General features: G+C 43.3%; 1 protein-coding gene across 1 annotated transcript in view; it reads left to right on the forward strand.

Moving 5' to 3' along the window:
- alk (ALK receptor tyrosine kinase) overlaps positions 1-24,065 on the forward strand; it is a 446,825-nt gene that overhangs the window by 410,572 nt on the left and 12,188 nt on the right. Inside the window, exons 20-27 of the mRNA XM_061795469.1 lie at positions 3,098-3,284; positions 5,753-5,843; positions 6,031-6,095; positions 6,188-6,317; positions 7,149-7,246; positions 9,546-9,638; positions 17,581-17,682; positions 17,962-18,096. Of these exons, the coding sequence (XP_061651453.1) occupies positions 3,098-3,284; positions 5,753-5,843; positions 6,031-6,095; positions 6,188-6,317; positions 7,149-7,246; positions 9,546-9,638; positions 17,581-17,682; positions 17,962-18,096 (901 nt within the window). The remainder of the gene's footprint in view (positions 1-3,097; positions 3,285-5,752; positions 5,844-6,030; positions 6,096-6,187; positions 6,318-7,148; positions 7,247-9,545; positions 9,639-17,580; positions 17,683-17,961; positions 18,097-24,065) is intronic.

The following is a 24,065-nucleotide window of genomic DNA, read 5'->3' on the forward strand; positions in this document are numbered from 1 at the left end:
CCATTATAAAACTTTTTAGGGAGGGTGTCAATTACTCGTGGATTTTTGCTATTTGTGGCAGGGATTGGTCAATGTACGTAACATGCATGGATTTTAAATGTGGGAGAAAACCCACACAAACAGAGGAATAACATGCAAACTCTAAATAGGAGGGCCTAAGGCAAGATTTGAACCTACCACATCTTGACTGCGAGGCAGACTTAGCCACCACTAGGGCCCGTATTCGTTTTACAATTCTGGTAAACGCAGCAACATAAATCAATAGAATTCTAGTCGTGTCTCATGTTTATCTATTGTAATGCAGTATTTCCACGTCACTGTGAGTTAATTAGAACAAAAGTCTTGATTAGGGAGGACATAATTCAATATACTTTTAAGCAAACCAACTGGTGAGCCCCTGACAAAATGGGCTGACGGCCGGCTATCGGTCAAAGTCGATTCTGGTGGACGTTTGTGTAGTATTTTGTCCTGCACGTTGGCAATAGTCAGCCTTTATCCGCAGGTTTTATGGACGATTGATCGTGCCGAATCAGCAAGAGAAATCAATCACTCACTTATTGTGTGGGCAGCTTCAGCAAATAGGTGCACAAGACGAGAAACAAAGGTGACGGTTATACGCAGGATGGCACTCAATTCTTCTAATTTCCGGTCACACATATACAACCCCAATTCCAATGAAGTTGGGACGTTGTGTGAAACATAAATAAAAACAGAATACAATGATTTGCAAATCATGGTCAACCTATATTTAATTAAATACTTTACAAAGACAAGATATTTAATGTTCAAACTGAAAAACTTGATTGTTTTTCACAAATAATCATTAACTTAGAATTTTATGGCTGCAACACGTTCCAAAAAAGCTGGGACAGGTGGCAAAAAAGACTGAGAAAGTTGAGGAATGCTCATCAAACTCCTGTTTGTAACATCCCACAGGTGAACAGGCAAATTGGGAACAGTTGGGTGCCATGATTGGGTATAAAAGGAGCTTCCCTGAATTGCTCAGTCATTCACAAGCAAAGATGGGGGGAGGGTCACCTCTTTGTGAAGAAGTGCGTGAGAAAATAGTCAAACAGTTTCAGGACAATGTTCCTCAACGTACAATTGCAAAAAATGTAGGGATTTCATCATCTACGGTCCATAATATCATCAAAAGGTTCAGAGAATCTGGAGAAATCACTGCATGTAAGCGGCAAGGACGAAAACCAACATTGACTGCCCGTGACCTTTGATCCCTCAGGCGGCACTGCATCAAAAACCAACATCAATGTGTAAAGGATATCAACACATGGGCTCAGGAACACTTCAGAAAACCAATGTCAGTAAATACAGTTCGGCTCTACAGCCGTAAGGGCAACTTGAAACTCTACTATGCAAAGCAAAAGCCATTTATCAACAACACCCAGAAACGCCGCCCGCTACTCTGGGCCCGAGCTCGTCTAAGATGGACTGATGCACAGTGGAAAAGTGGTCTGTGGTCCGACGAGTCCACATTTCAAATTGTTTTGGGAAATTGTGCACATCGTGTCCTCCGGGCCAAAGAGGAAAAGAACCATCCGGACTGTTATGGATGCAAAGTTCAAAAGCCAGCATCTGTGATGGTATGGGGCTGTGTTAGTACCAATGGCATGGGTAACTTACACATCTGTGAAGGCACCATTAATGCTGAGAGGTACATACAGGTTTTGGAGAAACATATGCTGCCATCCAAGCAACGTCTTTTTCATGGAAGCCCCTGCTTATTTCAGCAAGTCAATGCATTTTGCTTGGTGTGAAAAATTGTCAGACAACTTTGTTTCTATATATACGTTGTACTATATGTATTTCAATGTAATGATGAATAATGCTCATATCAACATGCATAGCAGTTGACTATTGGTCCCTGCGTTTTTTGTGTGTTCAGATGTAGCTTTTCGTAAAAGTAATGGAAAAAGAAAATGTGACACAAAGTAACAATTAGCAAAAAAAGGAAAAAAAAACTATTCCTCCTTAATCGAGGTCATATATACAGTACACACATGAACAGGCAGTTATCTTCTGTCTTATGCAACTGGCGCCCCCCACCCGTAACACAGACATCTTGCTTTGTCTCACAGCGAAGGGATACTACAGAGTCGCAAAGAGACAGGAAGAAGTCTGTAAAGCATAGTATCCTCATAGTAAAGCAAAAATTATATGAAGTTATACAGTAACTAACAGAATAATATACATACAGTACGTTCAAGTCATGAAGCTGAGAGTCATAGGAGTTACTGACAATAAATAAAGTTTTCACACAACAGCAGCTAGGCTATATGTACGAGACCTTCCTCGCTACAAGACTGCAAGTACTCTAGTTTCTGTTTTCATATTCACAGGAGACATGTTCTGCCGCCCACACGCACAAAGTTCTGCAGCATTTGGCCCGGTCTCTCTTGGACACCACTTAATATATTGTTGTCAGAACAAGAAGGCCTTACAGCCAGTGCACACATCCAATTTCCTCGCAGGTCTCGAACCATTATCGGCAGACATGCACTCATCAAGCCATCATCTCCTCCACATGCGCACCCACGCTCCCTCTCAGAGGTAGCGTGGAGAGCTTACACACACACACACACACTCCCACTTATGCTCACTGGCAAGGCAGGGGGTGAGGACTGTGCGCCAATGAAATGTGTTAATGATGGATGGCAACTTAGCTGGAGGCCGTCAACTCTTCTACAGTAGACAGCTTTCGGTAAATAGCTCCTTTAAACGCAAACAGATTTTAACAAAAAAACATACACACCAACTGTTCTCACTTGGTCTAATGTGTCCATAGCACAGGTCATCTTCCTTTGACCTGCTTTACATCCTAATGAGTTGTTTTGATTTGTACGTTTATCTAGCTTTTAGTGATTTTGTGTCGGTTCTGAAGTGATATTTACATAATGACTACATTTGAAAGACAAATATGTCTTAAAGAGCCTCAATGCATATTTCTGTTGAGTCTGTCAGAGAATTCTAAAAGTTTCACTTCATGTCCAAGCACTAAACGTCAAGATGGATGTAAAGTTTGTTGTTCTTGCTGAAAGAATTGTTACTTAAGAAGAATGTACTGTATATTCCTCTCCAGTGTACAGGCGTAAACACACAGAGCTGCAGTCAATTCAGCTTGAGCTACAGAGTCCAGACTGCAAGCTCAGTAAACTGCGGGCATCTACCATCATGACCGACTATAATCCAAACTACTGCTTTGCTGGTAAAACGGCGTCAGTCAACGACCTGAAGGAAGTGCCGCGACGCAACATCTCCCTCACCAGGTGAAAAATAACGACATAGAGTGCCGTGAAAAAGTATTGGCTCCCTTCTCAAATTCTTTTTTTCAAATGTTTGCATAGTTTACCCACTTTAATGTTTAAGATCATCAAACAAATGTAAATCCATCCATCCATCCATCCATTTTCTGAGCCGCTTCTCCTCACTAGGGTCGCGCGCATGCTGGAGCCTATCCCAGCTATCATCGGGCAGGAGGCAGGGTAGACCCTGAACTGGTTGCCAGCCAATCGCAGACAAATGTAAATATCAGACAAATATAACCCAAGTGCAGGCCTGGAGGTGGGGCTTGAAGGCGAGCACCTGGTGGCCGCGCCTGCACCCATGGGGCCCGGCCGGTCACAGCCCAAAAGGGTAACGTGGGTCTCCCTTCCCATGGGCTCACCACCTGTGGGAGGGTCATAGGGGTTGGGTGCAGTCTGAAAGCAGGGACCTTGGCGATCCTAACCCCGGCTACAAAAGCTTGCTCTAGGGATGTGGAATGTCACCTCTCTGGCAGGGAAGGAGCCCGAGCTGGTGTGTGAGGTTGAGAAGTTCTGACTAGATATAGTCAGGCTCGCCTCCACACACGGCTTGGGCTCTGATACCAGTCCTCTCGAGAGGGGTTGGACTCTCTTCCACTCTGGAGTTGCCAGAGGTGAGAGGCGCCGAGCAGGTGTGGGTATACTTATTGTCCCCCGGCTCGGCGCCTGTACGTTGGGGTTCACCCCGATGGACGAGGTCGCCTCCCACTGCCTTCGGGTGGGGGGACAGGTCCTGACTGTTTTTTGCGCCTATGCACCAAACAGCAGTTCAGAGTACCCACCCTTTCTGGAGTCCTTGGAGGAGGTGCTGGAGAGGGCTCCCGCTTTGAACTCCATCGTTCTGCTGAGGGACTTCAATGCTCACGTGGGCAATGACAATGAGACCTGAAAGGGCGTGATTGGAAGGAACGGCCCCCCCAATCAGAACCTGAGTGGTGTTCTGTTATTGTGCTCATCACTGATTTTCCATAATGAACACCATGTTCAAGAATTACATGCACTTGGCAGAATACCCTGTCAGAAGGAGTTTCAACTCCCACCACCGACAGAACTTTGCTCATGTTCCGGGGGAGACAGGGAACATTGAGTCCGAGTGGACCATGTTCCGCGCCTCCATTGCTGAGGCGGCCGACCGTAGCTGTGGCCGTAAGGTGGTCGGTGGCTGTCGTGGCGGCAATCCCTGAACCCGTTGGGATGCTGTCAAGCTGAAGAAGGAAAAAAAATATTCAAAGTTACCTGCCCCCCCCCAACACACACACAACTGAATTAATTGTGGCTAATCCCAAATTTTGGTTAATGTTCACTGATCACACCCAAGCCTGATTACCTCCAGTCCTGTTCAATTAAGAAATCACTTAAACAGAATCTGTCCCGACAAAATTAAGTTGGACAAAAGATCTGAAAATGCAGCACGGTGGTCGACTGGTTAGAGCGTCAGCCTCACAGTTCTGAGGACTGGGGTTCAATCCCCGGCCCCGCCTGCGTGGAGTTTGCATGTTTTCCCTGTGCCTGCGTGGGTTTTCTCCGGGCACTCTGGTTTCCTCCCACATCCCAAAAACATGCATGGTAGGTTGATTGACGACTCTAAATTGCCCGTAGGTGTGAATGTGAGTGCAAATGGTTGTTTGTTTGTATGTGCCCTGCGATTGGCTGGCAACTAGTTCAGGGTGTACCTCGCCTCTTGCCCGGTGATAGATGGGATAGGCTCCAGCACGCCCGCGACCCTAGTGAGGGTCAGAAAATGGATGGATGGTTGGAAAATATCTAAAATGTTCCATGGCCATGCAGCTGAACAAGACAAGTTAAAAAAAGAAAAAAAAATCTGAAAAAGATACAATAAAATGACACAATCCAAAGAAATTCCAGGACAGTCGAGAAATAAAGTAATTAACAGGTATTAGTCTGGAAAGGGTTGCAAAAGCCATTTCTAAAGCTTTAGTAAAGCTGCTTCGACAACCCTTCTTGAAAAACCATTCACGCTCAGATTCACACCAATTCACACTCTGTTGAGCAATCAAGGAACAGCAGTGTGTATAGCGCCACCCTCCACAAGTATACCAAAAGGCATTACTGCAACCGGGATCCCGATGAAAGTGCATGCAAAGATTATGGTTTAATTGGATCCTCGTTAGTTGCCATTTTGGGCAAATTATTATTATGGACCCATAATGACTTGGGCCGAATAACATGAGGAAAGCAATATGCACCGTGCCAAATGGCACTACTGGGTGGAAACAACGCTTTTGTGTTACTTCTAGTTGGCATGAAAGCTTTTGTTAGTCAAGGTTTGGAGAAATCTGCTTTTTGGCCCTTTGCTGTACACGTCTTCCATCTGTAGACACTTAAGAATAATGCCCAAAAGAATGAATGTGGATATCACTGTACAAATACTCGATGCACTGTACAAATACTCGATGCACATTTCTCTCCAGGGGCCTTGGTCATGGTGCTTTTGGTGAAGTATATGAGGGGCTGGCACTGGGCATCCCAGGTGAAGCGAGTCCACTTCATGTGGCAGTCAAGGTGATGTCTCACCTCTTCAAAATTGTTTCCTTTTTGAAAAAAAAATGTCCTAAAGGTTTTTACACTTGTGTACTTGCTCAAGATAGATTATGGAATTGTACCTTCTATTTTGTATTTTCTGGATATGAACTCCATTAAAAAAGAAGTCATTTTCAATGAGCTCGTATGTTTTTGTATGAAAAACTAGACTCTCCCTGAGGTTTGCTCAGAACAAGATGAACTGGACTTCCTTATGGAGGCTCTAATCATCAGGTACCAGCTATTTAGTCCACGTTCCAAAAATATTTGCTGATACAAAGTCAATATATCTAATGCTTTTCTTCCCTATGTTTTTGTTTCTGTAGTAAGTTCAGCCACCAGAACATTGTGCGCTGTGTAGGGGTCAGTCTGCAGGCAATGCCCAGGTTTATACTCCTGGAGCTGATGACTGGAGGAGACCTCAAGACCTTCCTCAGGGAGATGAGACCTCGACTGGTGAGACATTTATTAGCTCATCATATTTCACGATGCAAATATATACACAATACAGACACAAGTATTGGGACACTTGTTTTTGCAAATGGGGGAACTGCCTGAAGAAAAACAGTCAGTCAGAGATCACAGGTGTTGGTCAAAACAGATGGTGAGAGGTGAGTATTACTTGCTATACTCAGTCACAGGGCACATACACAGACACAGACAAACAACATTAACACTCATATTCACACCTGTAGTAAATTTAGTCTTCACTTAATCTACCATGTGTGTGACAATGGAGTACCTGAAGAAATCCCACACAAATGTAGGATTAAATGCAAACTTTAAGCAGAAAGGACAAAATCCAGAACCTCTGACTGTGACACGCTAGTAAATGTGCCATCAAACACACACTATGCTAAATTGTATCCAATTTTCAAAAACATTTTATTTGCAGTCACACAGATAAATTCTAATCAATATATAAATGGACTGAAGGCAGCGCGGTGCATGACTGATTAGCACATCTGGCTCACAGTTCTGAGGCCTTGCCTGTGTGGAGTTTGCATGTTCTCACCATGGCTGCGTGGGTTTTCTCCAGGTAATCCGGTTTCCTCTCACATCCCAAAAAAAAGCATTGTTTGTTAATTGAAGACTCTAAATTGCCCGTCGGTGTGAATGTGAGTGCGAATGGTTGTTTGTGTGCCCTGCGATTGGCTGGCGACCAGTTCAGGGTGCACCCCGCCTCTCGCCCGAAGATAGCTAGGACACCCGCGACCCTAGTGAGGATAAGCGGCACGCAAAATAAATGAATGAATGTCTAAATGGACTGGTATGGCTCTCCATCAGGAGCAACCGTCCAGCCTGACCATGGTTGACCTTCTCAACGTAGCGAGAGACATCGCCAAAGGCTGCCAGTATTTGGAGGAGAACCAATTTATTCACAGGTATCTAAAGCCACACATTTTATATATGCAAATGCAAGAACATTTGGCATAGATAAATACAGCATACGGATGAGTTACAGTATTTGTATTCTTAAGAGATCCGGCAGATGGGAAAAGAAAACAGTGATACGTGTATGCATATATTGTGAATATGGAATGCAAATGTTGAAGCAATCTACACAGATTGCATAAACAAGAATAGTTCTATTTATTATGACTACAGCTGCTCAAGTGCAACATAAGGACGCATTTTGCCTCTGACATTATATTTGAGAGGACAAATAAGGAGTTTAGCATCACAACAGCCAGGTGGGGGCCTCTTTTTATGGCTTGTACAGTGTACAAGGTAGTGAAGGCACATAGAGTATATCCCTTTTACTGTATATCTTGAAGCATTCTGTTCGGAGAACAAGAGGATGTAACCTGGTGGTTTTTTTTGTTTTTTTTTAAAGACCTTCCTTTTAAACCCCCAAATCACTGTTATGGACACTCACAAGGTAGGTCAAGTATAACTCAATATAGCGAAAGGTCAGATTTCCTCCCACAATCACATCAAGACAATTGAAGTGTATCACCCTTTCAGGTCAGGTATTAGCCATTGACAAACGAGGCCTATTAAACCATGTTTGCACGAACGTGGAGCAGTAAAGCCCCATCAATCCAACTAATGGCTGCATCTTCTACTGAGCTCACTGACCTTCTATACCTATATGTGCTATATCTGCATGTATTGAAATGGGCGCTAACGCTGTCCTTGTGGAAAATCACAACTTTCATGAAGGTGTGTTGATTTGAGGGCAAATGCATAAGGTCAGATGGATGAATATCTACAAAGTGGTTTAATGACATGCCTTCCTTGAATAGACTTGAAGCTCACAATAGGAATTGTAATTACATAAGTACTGCGCTGAGTGCAGTAAGGTGCCGTTCAACGCAATCAAAGTCCAACAACAATACTTTAATACTAGTAATAACAAAGACTGTTCTCTATATTGCTGCTGGGAAACGAGCCCTTGAAGCTCTACTTCACTGAGTAAAGTCTACAGTGTGAGAGGCCTGTTAACAATGCTAACAATGTTTTAATAAGTGGCTGTATTCCCATTACTGTGCTGCATGCACAACGACTCTGTGCCCTTCCCCGAAGGCCTCTACTTGCTCCCTGTAACAGCTCTTGCTGCATTCCAAGGCTTGTCCTTGCCTACGAGCAGAACCAAATCATTAGTATGACTTCCAAGCCATTAAACAAGGACTACGGCACTTGTATTTGCCTCAGGAAGACCTAAGGAAAGATACAAAATATGCCCCCTTCTAAATAGATACAGTATACTGCCTGTTATTGAATAGGATTGTTGTTATGCCCCAAATATAGGTAGTCGTGTGTAGCTACTGTAAATTGTTTGGTAAATACATACTCATTAAAATACTTTAGCTGGAAATTGCATCCCCGCTCACTCGAGCAAATGCCTCTTAGAGATAATATAAGAAGCAAGCAGATCCCGGGATGTGTTGATTTTAGGCCATACTAAATTATTCAATACAAATCATTTTCAATCTCTCCTGGTAGAATGAGGGGCTGCAATTGCGCAGACCATGTGGTAAAATAGACCTATGTTTAAATCAGTCTGCTCTATTACAACATCCCCATTGTGTCAGTTCACATCTGCATTAATCAGAGGAAGGCTGTGTAAAGTTCACACATGCTGCTTGCTTACCACTGGGGTCATCTTGCTTCTGGTTGTGTGTTTCGCAGCTCTTCTCCAGTCTCATGATTCGGTTCGAGCAGTGTGTCACATGCTGTTACTTAGATGGTCAATTCTGGCAGTTTATTAGTGCTGGTACCTATTTGTCTCGCCTGATGGAAGAGATGTATGTGAAATCTCTTCTGAAGAAAGTTGCTCCTCTCGGGACTCAGTACAGTGTTTTCCTTCCCCTCCAAACACAAGAGTACAGAATAGTGTGTGCACTGAAATATTCTTATTCAAAAATAACAAACCCAGTTCTGTGAAAATAACGCTTTTATGTATTTTCTCATCTTAGTCTCTTTGCTTGTATATGCTGCAGTTCAATCTTTTCTCAGGATGCGTGTTGAATCATAAAAAGCACTGCAGGAAGCTATGAGTTTTACCAGCAATGCTGATGGCAACTTGCTAGTTACACTAAACTTCTGATCCAACGTGTGCAAGTCATACAAGTATATGAACTACTCTGATAAACTTCTTTAAAAGATGAAACATGAACTAAGTTTTATAAGAAAGCACGTATATTTTGACACTTTCTGTGTGTATTTTCCGTCATTTAGGGACATTGCGGCTCGTAATTGTCTGCTGACGTGCAAAGGACCAGGTCGTGTGGCCAAGATTGGAGATTTTGGGATGGCTCGGGATATTTACAGGTAAGAATTAAACACAAATGAATTATATTAGAAGACTAAGGTGAAATTTTTTTGTGGCAATAGTTTCTATGTCACTGTAGCGCTATACTTGGATAGACCAAGAATATCCCTTTTTGTTTTACTCACCAGACATCCATCCACCCATTTTCCATACCGTTTTATCCTCACAAGGGCCATGGGCGTGCTGGAGCCTATCCCACCTATCTTCGGGCGAGAGGCGGGGTACACTCTGAACCGGTTGCCACCCAATTGCAGGGCACATAGAAACAAACAACCATTCGCGCACACTAATCAGTGTACTGTATATAAAGGCCTTTGAGGGTTTGATCAAATTGACAAGTGTATCATTTCTATCCTTTTGACAGTAATCGGCTAAAACAAGCTGTCATAATAAGCACTACATTGGTAGTCGATTTCTGTCCTCCATAGAGCTATTTATAGAACCACACGGTAGCTTTTGATGCCTTTTCCAGGGTCGAAAGGCTGCAGGTATGTCCGCAAGGCTGTAATTACTTCTCATTAGATGGCATAGATGCACCTTGTGACCAGTTGGTGTATATTTTCTCCCTGTGTCCATAAACTATTGCACTGTCCCTGAGGCTCATTAAGATCTGTAAATGTTAAAGCGCAACTCAGAGGGGCTTCTAACTCCTTCTAATCACAGCGACCGTCCACTAGCCACCTTGCATCTCAAACATTTGAATACGGCCAGCGCAGTTCCACATGATGCCACGAGTACCCGAATTCAGCAGGGAAATCATCCTAGCCTTTCATCTGAGAGAGGCTGGGGAAATGTGTCACAACATGCAGCTATATCATGGCAACATTCTGTGAGAATTCATAAATGAGGACAGGGATGGGTCTAAAGTCACATCCGGTTAAGGCTGTTGCTCAATTCCTCCCAGGGTAGCACATTAGGGGCGCTTGATTTAATTGCTGATGTCAGTTTTGCAGGTGCATTGCTAAGAGTTTGCTTTTTTTATTGCAGCCTCTAGCAGTTGAGCTCAGACAGGGCTTATCTTTGCTTTTATCTGCAGAAGAATGAGACGGTACCTCGTGCTCAGTGCCGGTTTGCCCTCTGCAAGTTCTGTTTGCTCTTTCATGGTGTGGCCCTTATTTGTGTGACAAGGGACATGCAAGTCCTTTTAAGGCTGTCACAGTGAGGGTGGGGATGAAGCTTAATGTCAGCTTTTTAGATTCTGAGAGGAGAGCCACAGGCGCACTCACACATGCTCGTATTCCTCACTCCAACAGCCTTGCACGCATGTGGGCAAACTCGTGATGTAATACGTTTGTGTAGATTCTCAGTCATCCAGGTAATGGTAATCCGCAAAGGTTGAATCAAAGCAGCTGGACTGCTCTCGTTTGTTGAAGGCGTTTCACCTTTAATCCAAAAGTGTTTTTCAGTTTTCAGTTTTAAATTTTAGGTCTGGCTTCCCTCTATTTATGCTTTGCTGGGTGTGTCCCATATTTTTTATGTTAATTTGCAGGTTACCTTCATGGAGAAGTAACAGACAGTGTATTTGCGTTCTTGGGCGAGGGAACCATTGTATTGTACTTCAAATGAAAGAATTTACTGGATTTACTGTACACCAAAATTTAATGGGTTCTTGCTTGGACAAAGTTTTATTGAATGCACTTCATCGTGTGTGTGTAGTTTTCTTCATTTGATCTTAGCAAAAACCCACGCTTAAGTACTGTACTACATATCTCAGTTTTGAATCACACAGACAGTAGTAATACAAGCAGGTGTGAAACACCTATTCGTGTTATAGATTTCCTGGGACCTGGGTAAAATTCTCTTAACCTGCAGCTCAGCTGAGTCTGGTTTGGTGGCGCATAGGGGGTTAATAGATGTCTAAAATAAAACTTAAGAACTTCCTAAAAGATGATCCTCTGATGGGATTTTTTGATCATCTCAGAATGACTATTTGTGAAGCACCATTATGAACCAAAACAAAGGTTTTGAACAAACATAACCTCTAAAATAGTTCAGTTGTCAAGATTTGTTAAATGTAACTGTTTGACTTCACTGTTGTCAAGATGCCAAACAGAAAAGGGGAAATTCAAACTGTTTTATTTTTATTTTATTTTAACTTATACAGTATAACGTTATTTTTTTATTTACTTGCTCTAATTGTGAAATGCAGGCCTACTTTACATTACAGTTGTGCGCATATGTTTGATTACCATTGCAGAATTTGTAAGATGTGTATTTATTATTCTCTAATATCATTATATCAGTGGCATTAAAAAAGAAAATATCAACAATACTATTACTACGTTTTTGGGAAAATATATTAAATATAAAATTTGCTATTGTGGCAGGCCTAAACACATAATATATTGAGAATAAGAGTAATGCATCACAAAAATATTGTACAAACATTATAAAAGAGAGTAACGACTCTACTAAAAATCTGCAATACAGCGTGGCTGTGAAGCAAGCACTGCGATATAGAGGATTACTGCATCTGTATTCAATGATGATAAATTGCAGGGACTCATTGCTCCAGGGCTGGGACTCCTTGACTCACATAGTCTCAAGTGTAAAATGATCTATGTAATAATACATTTGATTTCAAGCACCTTTCAAGAAATCCAAGGACAATGAACAATAAAACAATAAATACATAAAACAATCACATGGAGAAAATAATAACATAAATAATAACATAATGTAAAATTGCATGAAGATACATACAAACATACATACACACAATAAATAACATACCGGTACATATAATATACATGGCAGTAGAAATACACGTTCGGGAAAGGGAGTAGGCCATCTTGACTAGGTGGGTTTTGAGCCTGGATTTGAAGAGAGGAAAAGAGTCGAAGTTGCCGATGGCAGGTGGCAAGGAGTTCCAGAGCTGGGGAGCAGAGCGGCTGAAAGCTCTGGTTCCCATGGCGCTGAGGCGTGCAGGGGGGGCAGTGAGGTGAACAGAGGAGGAGGATCGGACGGAGCGACCCGAAATGGCGATATATAGAGGAGGTCGGACAGATAAGGAGGGCCGAGATTTGTCATGAACGTGTGTAAAATCATTTTGAATTGAATTTGTTTGATTACTGGGAGCCAATGGAGTTGCTGTAAGATTGGTCTGATATGGTGGTACTGGGGTGTATTGCCACTCACAGTTAAAGTTTACTGCCAAATTCAAGAATACACTTTGTTTACACGACAGTACTGAAAAGTACTGCATGGGTCATTTTTTCCTACTCCCCAGTGCATAGTAACCCTAATAGAGTCGTAGGTATATACAAGGAAATGCTCACCTCCTGTCTGCGGCGCTTCGCTGGTGCATCGTGGCGGCTGCGAGATTTAGTTCTCTTGCTGGCGGTGGAGGTCCCGATGGTCGTAGGAAAAATAGTTGGCACCGCAGCTGGTTTCAGCCTCTGCCTAACAACACCTGTGTATCCAGTGCTTTCTCAAAACACGCCGGTTCGAAGTGATCGGCAGAGAGTTTGGAATTCTTGCTAGGCACCCACAGCTGATCACATTTTTTTCCCCTGTCGAGTGACTTTCCCTATCCACTGGTCACGCATTCTTTCACTTGGAAAGCCAAAAAAATTATCAAGAAAAATTTGAAAATCTTTGTCCTCTGACCTTTAAGGTCTCAAGGCGCCACTGTACTTTTTTCATCCCGTGAGGAAAATTTGATAACTTGACATCCTTAAATCAAAATAGACAGCTGATGTTAATACTGACCATATAGAATTTAAGGTTATAATTTGCCTGACAGCCTCAAATTATGAACACCGTGTCTTTCTATTCATCCATCCATCCATCCATTTTCTGAGCCGCTTCTCCTCACTAGGGTCGCGGGCGTGCTGGAGCCTATCCCAGCTGTCATCGGGCAGGAGGCGGGGTACACCCTGAACTGGTTGCCAGCCAATCGCAGGGCACATAGGAACAAACAACCATTCGCACTCATGCCTACGGGCAATTTAGAGTCTCCAATTCATGCATGTTTTTGGGATGTGGGAGGAAACCGGAGTGCCCGGAGAAAACCCACGCAGGCACGGGGAGAACATGCAAACTCCACACAGGCGGGGCCGGGGATAGAACCCAGGTCCTCAGAACTGTGAGGCTGACGCTCTAACCAGTCGGCCACCGTGCCGCTCTTTCTATTCAATCAGCTAGAATTATTTCCCATTTTAGTTGCGATCATAAGTTCTCGGGCTACTTAGTTTTTTGTTTTGGCGTGCAGTACTAGTTTCATGTTTGTCACGGTTCTTTTTAGGCAGTTCAATAACGTTGTCCCTGTAGTTTTAATGTGGTTGTTAAAATCTCAACCTCCCCATAATTCTGCTGCCATCTCCAGTAATTGTTTTTGTTTATTTGTTTATTTTGCCCTAAAAGCTTTGAAACAGATAATGTCCAGGTACGCTTTGGGTGGAAGTGTACTTGCATGCACAAAATAAATACAAACAAACAAGTGTCATCCAAGCCTGTCAATGCTTTTAGATAAAAGCAAGTGAGGACTACATACTGTATGACATGGAATTCAAGCCAGTACGCCTTTCTGACATCATAAAGAATCCCATCAATGTCACCAAGAATAAACTCTATAATCAATCTCTGCATTGGAGTTAAATGGCACTGACAAAATGAGCAATCGTCTCCTCAGACATGTCAAAGAATGAGGGCCACTGTCATGTGCATCACAGAGAATTTCATATTTATGCAGTCTCATTGCAGAGGATTGTCTCTGTCTTGTAACATATTCAATTTGTCTAAAGCGGCTGTGTTGGCAATCCTGGAGTGTCAAAGCTCTGCGGTTGCAAAAGAGGCGCAAATGCTTGCCGCCCTCACATGCGAATATAGTTCAGTGCTCACCTACTTCCACTAAGACCAAATCTGAAAGCTGGCACAATTTTACTTTTGAGCAATGTGAAAATGGCCAATACAACATAAACTGTGATTGGGTTTGCTCAAGATGAGTGGTTCCGACTGATTTTGTGAAAAGGCTGTGATTTTGAAAGAGGTTGTGGGTGCATGGGTGTTTTTCATGGTAACAAATTACTTTGAAGACATAAAATATCTTTTGAGAAGCCATCATCATCATAGTTCCCTCAGAAGGGTCTTATGACTATGTAAACCATATAAATATAGTTACTTCACCATATTATTACAAATACACAATTGCCCTGGTAATGGATTGATACATACTGTATATTGTTAGGAACGAATTGAACCTGAAATCAGAAGTCATGGCATACAAACGTTAGGTATACAACTATTAATCACTTTATATTAAAGGGTTTGGCGGAGCAAAAAATGCTTGTAATATCTGTTAAAGGGCAAATTGTATAAAAAGAAAAAAACTATTAAGCAAGAGACACACTAGACACACTAATTGCTTTAGTGGGCCACATAAAGTGATGTGATGGGCCGGATGTGGCCTTGGGTTTGATACCTGTGCTCCAGTGCTATGTGAAAAAAAAACGGTAATAAAATGTTCAAATTTCAAAAACCGGTAATAAAATGTTCAAATTTTGGGTTAGAGTTGCAGTGGCTTCAGTATTATAAAAAATAAAAAATAAATCCAGGACAGCACTTTTGTTAAGTGTAGTCATTTTAAGTATGTTTCCATCTTAATCATTTTGATTTTTTTTTTTCCAACATTTATTTATATACAAAACATTTGGGATTTAATTGGATGTAATTCATTTAAATGAATCACTATCTACAGGTGTTTTTATTTTCTCTATTTAAGCACAGTGTTAACGTTCCAAGCATGCATAATGTCTACAGTGGCTAACAAAAATGTGAAATATACTTTTTAGGAATGAATCCTGTGCATCGTTTTTGTCGCTACTCAATTTTAATGTTGGTCATTTTGGTGCTACTTGGGATTCAAAGTGTTTTTTCAAATAGTATTGGCGTTGGTAAAAAGTTTCAGAAGCGCTGGCCTACAAGAGTTCATTGCCAACACATTATTTCACAAACTTACAGGTAAGGCGTTCATGAACACACTGCTTGGTTAGCTCTAACTCACCATTTCCTCAGCTTCCCCCTTGCAGACGCTCCCTAGCTGTCACTGTCTGTTCCTCCTCTTTGGTGCCATGCTGTTTTTCAGTCACAGCTCACTCGGGACTATGGGGAACCTGAAAGAGGTGGTGGCGGCTGCGTTACGAACATCGGGGATTTTTCTACAGAGATGGGGAAACTGTCTTTTCTGTAGAGGAGGCATGCCATGCTCACACACGCACACAGTGTTTCTGCTTCCTCCAGACTCATTCCACAGTGCGCTGCTGGCGGGGCAAATTAATCATCTGACATCAGCGTGTTAAAGCTTCTAAGCAACGTGATTGGGCAAGCCAAGTGTCGTTTACGCTATAGACCAGTGGTTCTTAACCTTGTCGGAGGTATGGAACCCCGCCAGTTTCATACGCACGTTCACGGAACCCTTCCCAATTAGAAAAATAAAATGGGCTTTATTTCAAATTCAAAACAGGTATATGCAGATATGTATTTTATTTGTGCAACAAAATGAACCACGCATTAGTTGTACACTAAATCACTGTGTTCAAAGAACAACTGATAATTCAATTAAATGAAAATTTACAGTAAATTAATGTGAATTTTACTGTAGCATTTGCCCTTGGCAAGTGCCACTCATATCATTTTCACAATAGTCTGTTCCTTTTCTTTGTGTTATTTCTACAATCCTTAAAAAGGGTTCATAGGTAAGAGTAATTTTGCGTAAAATTTGTAAATGTTCTGCATTAGTAATATATGCTTTGACGTTGACAAAAAAAACCTCATGAAAATCGATTGAAAAATGAGCAAGTTATGATTTATTTTCAATACCCTTACATGCATTGCCTTTGATGGGAACGTTGCCCCCACCAAAAAGGCTTTCATGGCCACACGCACGCACACAAAGTGTGTCTTGTCCTCAGTGGAATCCCTGCGAATGCTTCACTGAACCCCTGGGGTTCCATCGAACCCAGGTTAAGAACCGCTGCTATCGACCAATGCACTGCTGTTATGGGCAGGAGTGTCTCCGTTATTTATCGTGTTACATTGTTTTTGGACTGTAAAAAACTGCAGGGGACAAAAACAGCCCTCTGAAAAAGTGCAGGGAACATGTCCCCCGTGTCTCCCCCCTTAAATTTTGCCGATGTTTAAGAGTTTACTTTGACCTCTCTCTGTATCTCAAATCAACTTTACCCATTGAAATAAATGGAAAATGCCATTACCTTCCAGCCTAGATGTGCCCTGCCCACAAACATCCCAAAATTTTATAATGTGTTTTAATAATAAAAAAATTTAAAAAAAAAAGAGCACTCTTTATATACGCAGACTCACTACCTAATTTGATTTTCAGGTGGACGGCCAACACCTGGACTATAGTCTTGGCCCTATCATCGTCCGATACATCATAGTCCATTCCTATCACTGACTCGTTAAATAGCATCTTTAGCACCATTTCTGCTGTATACCTGCAGCCATGATACCTTGGATAAGAAAAGATAGGCTATAAGTAAGACAATGATGTGAGTGACAAGCAAAACTATTAATCAATATGTAGCTACAGTATATGAATAAAAGCAGACACACACGCACAAATGTGCAGACACCTGTGCAATACATGTAGTAGCTTTAGCATGTTTCTAGCTGCAAATTATTAAATAGGCATATTTAGATTCATATATAGCCACACATAATCTTTCGCACAATCAAGCTGTTTTTAGCTAACTGTAAACTTGCCAATGGTGTCGACACATGATGTAACATGCTCGTCCATACGGTTGTCAAGAATGATATGCAGACACGTGAAGGGTCAACATGAATTAGGCTTTGACCTCCAACATTGTGAACAATTACATCATTTCTCTACCAACGACAAAGCAGCATTAAAAATGGATGCGATATGTGTGTGTGTGTGTGTGTGTGTGTGTGTGTGTGTGTGCACGCGCACGTGCGTAGAGCAAGTTATTACAGGAAAGGTGGTCGTGCCATGCTGCCAGTAAAGTGGATGCCACCTGAAGCCTTCATGGAGGGCATCTTCACTTCAAAAACAGACACTTGGTGAGCACCCCCATCCTCTATGCATAATAAATAACTACAACCCACCCAAAACCCACCATCACTTTGACATCATATTCTGATGTTTTACATTTGCATGTGTGCTGTTGCTCTCTGATTCCTATCTGTCCTTCAGCCTGACCAACTAAGGTGTTTGTTCTTTTTTTAATTCTTTATCTTAGCTCTTTTAAATCTCCTCGTATCCTTTACAGCCTTAGCTTTGATGGTGATTGTGATATATGACTTGATTGTCCTTCTCACCCTTCTTTGTTTTTCTCCAAGGTCATTTGGGGTTCTGCTGTGGGAGATCTTCTCATTGGGCTACATGCCTTATCCAAGTCGCAGTAACCAAGAAGTGCTGGACTTTGTAACCAACGGCGGAAGAATGGACCCACCCAAAAACTGCCCTGGGCCTGTGTATGTAAATATGAACATGCATGCAGTGTTTGTTGCATTGTAACACAAAGTATAATGAACGACTTGATTTTAAGATGCCCAGGAAAGAGACGCTTATTTTAGTGGGCCCTGCAAAAAAAAAAGTGCTATGAATACCCAGGATGAGTCAAATTATTTGTGCTTTGCAAATAAAATGGGTCTGATTTACTCAAGGTTTGCACGTGCAAAAACAGGCGCGAACTTGATTGCTTCCACAAACAGATGTGGAATCTAGTGCACCAAACATTTCTTCTGCCAAAACAGGCAAAATTGTGTTCATTTGGGAGGCTCTGGAAGTAGATGCAAATTACTTTTACAGAGTTTAATTTTTAAACTTGAGATGAATTGCTATGAGTGATTTTGTGTCTTTAAATACTGCGTATGAAAGGCAGGTGCAAAACGGCACAGCTTTGAATAACGATGCATGGAGTTACATTGGTGAGAAGAAGGTTCAAGGCATAATGAGAGGAGACTGGGAGAATAGATCTTTCCGCTTGTGGAATTTTTGAAATGCCAGAAGCACAAATTAAGACTAGACCTATCGTCTCTTCAGAGATGCAATTTTGGAGCTTCCGAAGGATCTAAGGGCTGACCCGGAGCTGGTCATATGAAGGAGTCATGCCAAATCACATATGACAAAACTCTTTTCAACTCTGCATTTCCTTGCATCTCGGTCATTTAAACACATTGCGGGACTTCGTGCTGGCCTCTCCTAGAGCAATTCTTCAGGTGTGCTGTTCTTTTAAGTTTTAAACCAAAAAAAAGTGTTATGCAGTCTGAACAAATATAGTGGACCCCCGCATTAAGCACCCGCAGATTCGCCTATCTGCCGATTTTTTTTTTTTATTTTGTTTCAATTTCTTTCAATTTTTATATTTTTAAAATGTTTCTTTTTTGTGTGGGGGAACAAACTCCTAAAATGTTTCTTAGTGGTTTGTCCTGTTCATTCAATAATTTTGGGGGGTTTAAATAAAAAAAATGAAAAAAATTTTTTTTTTTTAAATTAAAACTCAGGGCAAGTTAAAATAAAACAAAACAAGGCTATTATGTGGTCGCTACCGTTCCCAAAATTATCACAGTGCTAGATTTATTTTCCATAACTCAGTACTATTTGTTTGCCTCTTGCACTAACAATTTCAATTCTCTCACTCGAAATATTTTCCGCTAGTGGTACTTTTTCTGCTCGTGGTACTCTCCCAAATTTTCAAAATCAGAATCATCATCTTTATTTGGCAAGTATGTCCAAAAAACACACAAGGAATTTGAAAAACAGTCACTGAGCAATAAAGGGTTGCTAGTTATCTGGTAATGCAGGTAAAAAAAAATTTTGGACAATTGTGCAAAAAGATTGCATCGTCTAGCACTTAGAGCAGTTTGAATGACTAATATAGCAATAGTCCAGTGCAATGATGATTGTGCAAAGGGCACTGACACTTCAAGGAATGTATGCAGTTTAAAGTGATGTTGATTGTGCAAATGTTGCAGATACTCCTCAGTCGATTGTGCAAATGGTGCAGATGCTACTCTGGCATGAGTGTCCAGTATTGGTCAACAACAGATATGCAAATAGTGCAGTGTGGCAAGACTACAACAGTGAGTGCTAGAGTAATATATAATTGGGCCGACAGAAATGTGACAACAAACTCAAGACAAAAAAATTGGCAGCATGTTGCAATGGAATTGTAAGTTAGCTGTTTAAGAAGTTGATTGCAAGAGGGAAGAAGCTGTTGGAATGTCTGCTAATTCTAGTTTGCATTGATCGGTAGCGCCTACCCGAGGGGAGGAGCTGGAAGAGCCGGTGACCGGGATGTGGAGGGTCCGAGAGGATTTTGCAAATGCAAATCCCTCTTTTAAATAAGGTGGGCTCCACCATTTAAACCTGTTGCCAACAGCACACACAATCTGTTAAAGTGAGGGGACACGCAATTTAATGCCCGCTATTTGGCTTTTAGTATATCAGGCCCAATTTCTTTTGTCCTTTTAGGGCCACCGTATGTTGCCTTGTACCCAGCAATACGTAAATTTGCCAAAATAAGTCTGTAAGTAATACAGCAGGCACATGATGTATTTTGCTATGTATTTACACACACATAATGAAAACGTCACTGAGAGGGAAGAAAAGGATCTGACCTTGGAGAGCCACGAGTTACAACTGACTCCAAAAAGGGGAAGAGAGAAAGACTACTACTACTCAGCTTTGGAAATCGAATAGGAACTTGCTTTAACTGTGTGAGAGCTTTGTTGCAGTGAAATTAATTTAATAATTTTTGTCAGTAGCTCGTAAGGTCCTGGCTCAAGTGCTTGATGTCACACATGTTCAGTCCAAAACCTGGCCTGGCCATTGGGCACACTGGGTGGCACAAGCCCGGTGAGCAGGCAGTTCTTTGGGGCCGATTGTGGCGCTGCTGTTGTTTTTTTTTTTCTTCCCTTTTTTCTAAGAGAGACTGGCCCACACTTTTGGTCCATATTTAATTTAGACAGTGGATTGAACTAATCAGAATATACAGGAGTAGGAAATCGGCCAAACCTTTTTAAGAAATGTAAGGGGCAGCCCATTGGTCCATTTTTTAATATAGACAGTGAATTTAATCACTCAGGATAGAAGACAAAAGCGGATGTGCAAAAGGGCGCAGGTGGAGACAGGCTTCAGAAAAGAGACGTGGAATGTGGGATGAATTTTCAGAGACTGTGGAAGCTTCAATTGGACGGAAGTGGGATTGATGGGGAAGGGACCAATGAAACACAGAGTGAGTTTCTGGGACTGAAGCGGGAGGTCATGAGAAGAAAGCCAGACAGATTGGACCACCTTGTATTCAGGCGTCGGGGAGCGATGACGGTCCGCGAGCTGTTTATTGCGTGCGGCAGACCGGGTCAACGCCGCTTGGACGTCTTTCCACACTGCCTGGATTCTCCGGAGATGATCCTTGACGGCAGGGAATGCCATTGCCTGCTCCTGTTCTTTGAATAATGGGGGTTGGTAACCATAGCAAGCCATGAATGGGGATATATCGGTTGCAGAACTGGTGAGATAGTTGTGGGCATACTCAATCGAGGGGAGGAATGAGCTCCAGGAGGAGGGGTTTCGTACGGCAAGACAACGGAGGGCAGATTCAAGGGATTGGTTTGCCCGCTCCGTCTGGCCGTTGGTCTACGGATGATATCCTGACGACAAGCTGGCTGCTGCGCCCACCGCTTTACAGAATTCCTTCCAGACCAGGGATGAGAACTGAGGACCTCTTTGAGAGACAATATCGATGGGAATACCGTGCAGTCTAAAGACATGCTGGACAAGGAGGTTAGCAGCATCGAAGGCGGATGGTAGTTTAGGGAGGGGTACGTAATGGACGGATTACCTTCAGAAGGAGGTAGACTGGTAACAAAGTCCAGAGCAATATGGGACCAAGGGCGGCTAGGGATGGTAATGGACGCAGCAGCCCAGCTGGGGGCAGGTGTGACGACTTCCCTCGGGCACAGACGGAGCAGGCTTGGACGAACTCCCGGTTGTCTTGAACAAGGCTGGGCCACCAGAAATGCTGCTGGATGAACTAAATGGTGCGGGTGATGCCAGGATGACAGGTGAGTTTGGAGTTGTGAGCCCACTGAAGAACGTCAGTGCCTGCGAAATCGGGTACAAACAGGCGGTTTGGAGGCCCAGTCTTGGGATCCGGGTGAGTCTTTTGGGCCTCCTGAACCACCTGTTTGATCTACCAAGTGGCTGCTCCAATGAAGCACGAGGAAGGAAGGATGGGTTCTGGTTCGTCAGTGCTGGAGGGTGTGAGTAAAGTCGAGACAGGGCATCTGGTTTGCTGTTTTTGGAGCCGTGGTGGAAGGAGAGACTGAAATTAAACCTGTTCAAGAAGAGAGCCCAGCGAGCTTATCGAGGGTTAAGGCGTTTGGCGGAACAGAGGTAAGAGAGATTCTTGTGGTCTGTCCAAATGATAAATGGTAGTTCAGTCCCCTCCAGCCAGTATCTCCACTCTTCCAAGGCCCATACAATGGCCAGTAGCTCTCGGTTGCCGACATCGTAGTTCCTCTCGGCAGGGGACAAATGGCGGGGGAAAAAGGCACTGGGTGAAGTTTCTGGATCGTGGGCTCCCGCTGCGTGAGGACAGCCCCTGCCCCCGTGTCCGAGGCGTCAACCTCGACCACGAACTGGGGGGAGGGGTCGGGGTGGCAAAGAATGGGCGCACTGGTGAACAGGGTCTTGAGTTGACTAAATGTTTGGGATGCTGCTGGGGTCCACTGAAAGGGGGAGCTGGTGGATGTGAGGGGATTTGCGACCTTACTGTAATTACGGATGAATTGACAGTAGAAATTGGCGAATCCAAGGAAACGTTGCAGTTCTTTGCGGGTGGTGGGAGTATAGTTGTCCTTTAGAGATAACGTAGCCCAGGAAGTGTACGGAGGAGAGGTGGAATTCACATTTTTCGGGTTTAACACACAGGGGGTTTTCAAGGAGACGTTGGAGGACTTGGCGTATATGACGGTGATGTTCTTCAAGGGAGCAGGAGAAAATGAGAATGTCATCCAAATAGACAAAAACAAACTGGTTCAGCATATCACAGAGGACGTTATTAATGAGGGTCTGGAAGACAGCTGGGGCATTAGTCAATCCAAACGGCATGACCTGGTATTCGAAGTGTCCGATAGGGGTGTTGAAAGCGGTTTTCCATTCATCCCCCTCTCGGATACGGATGAGGTGCTAGGCGTTCGGTAGATCCAACTTGGTGAATATCCGCGTGTCGCATAGGGGTTCAAACGAGGGGTCAATGAGGGGAAGTGGAGATTTATTTTTGACGGTGATGTCATTGAGACCACGGTAGTCGATACATGGGCGAAGAGTAGTGTCTTTCTTTTCAACAAAAAAGAAGCCGGCGCCTACTAGAGAAGAGGAAGGTCGTATGAGTCCGGAAGCCAGAGAGTCATGGATATAGTCCTGCATAGCCTTTTTCTCAGGTTGGGAAAGGTTGTAGAGACGGCTGGAAGGAAGAGAGGCCCCCGGCAGCAGATTAATTGCGCAGTCATACGGGCGGTGGTGGGGGTAGAGAAATGGCCAGGTCTTTGCTGAACACCGGAGAGAGATCATGGTATTCTTCAGGGACTCGGGAGAGGTCAACAGGCGTGGAAGAGGCTGGCGATTTATCAGAGGGCGGTATAGTGACGGCTCCATCCGGTGATGGCTAAGTGTGTCCAGTCGATGGTGGGGTTGTGTTTTTTGAGCCAGGGAATTCCGAGGACTAATGTGGTATCAGGGGAACGGATAACAAAAAGTGAGATGTTCTCACGGTGATTACCCAAAATGAGCAAGGTGAATGGCACTGTTTGCTGGGTAACGGGGAAGAAGATTCGGCCATCCAAGGCTGTGACTTTCTTTGGAGACTGAAGTGGTTGGAGAAGGATTTGGAGCTGGTGAATTATTGCTTCATGAATGAAGTTGTCATCGGCACTGGAATCTATAAAGGCAGTAATGGTGGTGTTCTCAGCAGAAACTATAATGCAATCTGGAACGGTCATGCGAAAGGGAGAGCTTGAGGGAGTGGAGGTTTGGCTCACCACGACGCTCTCAGGTCGCGGTGAGCCTGGTCTTTTGATCGGAGGGGGCATGAGGAAATAAAGTGACCGGATTGACCACAGTAGATACACAGCTGCTGGATGACTCGACGCTGACGCTCCTGTGGGTCTAGACGCGTTTTACCAATTTGCACTCTGTGGTAGCTACGGGGAGTGACGGAAGTGCGGGAGATGGTGCGGGAGGCGGGTGAGAAGCTGACGGCGTGGTGCTCTGAGTGGGAGGATTCTTACATACGCGGACCCTCCTCTCTCATACTCTCTCTCGCAGTCGGTTATCAAGCCGAATGGAAAGGGCGGTGAGATCCTCGAGAGAGGAGGGCTCATTCCGGACTGCTAGCTCATCCTCGAGTTGGTCGGAGAGGCCATTTGAAAAAATCCCC

Source organism: Phyllopteryx taeniolatus, chromosome 13 (assembly GCF_024500385.1).
Source record: "Phyllopteryx taeniolatus isolate TA_2022b chromosome 13, UOR_Ptae_1.2, whole genome shotgun sequence".
Classification (NCBI taxonomy): domain Eukaryota; kingdom Metazoa; phylum Chordata; class Actinopteri; order Syngnathiformes; family Syngnathidae; genus Phyllopteryx; species Phyllopteryx taeniolatus.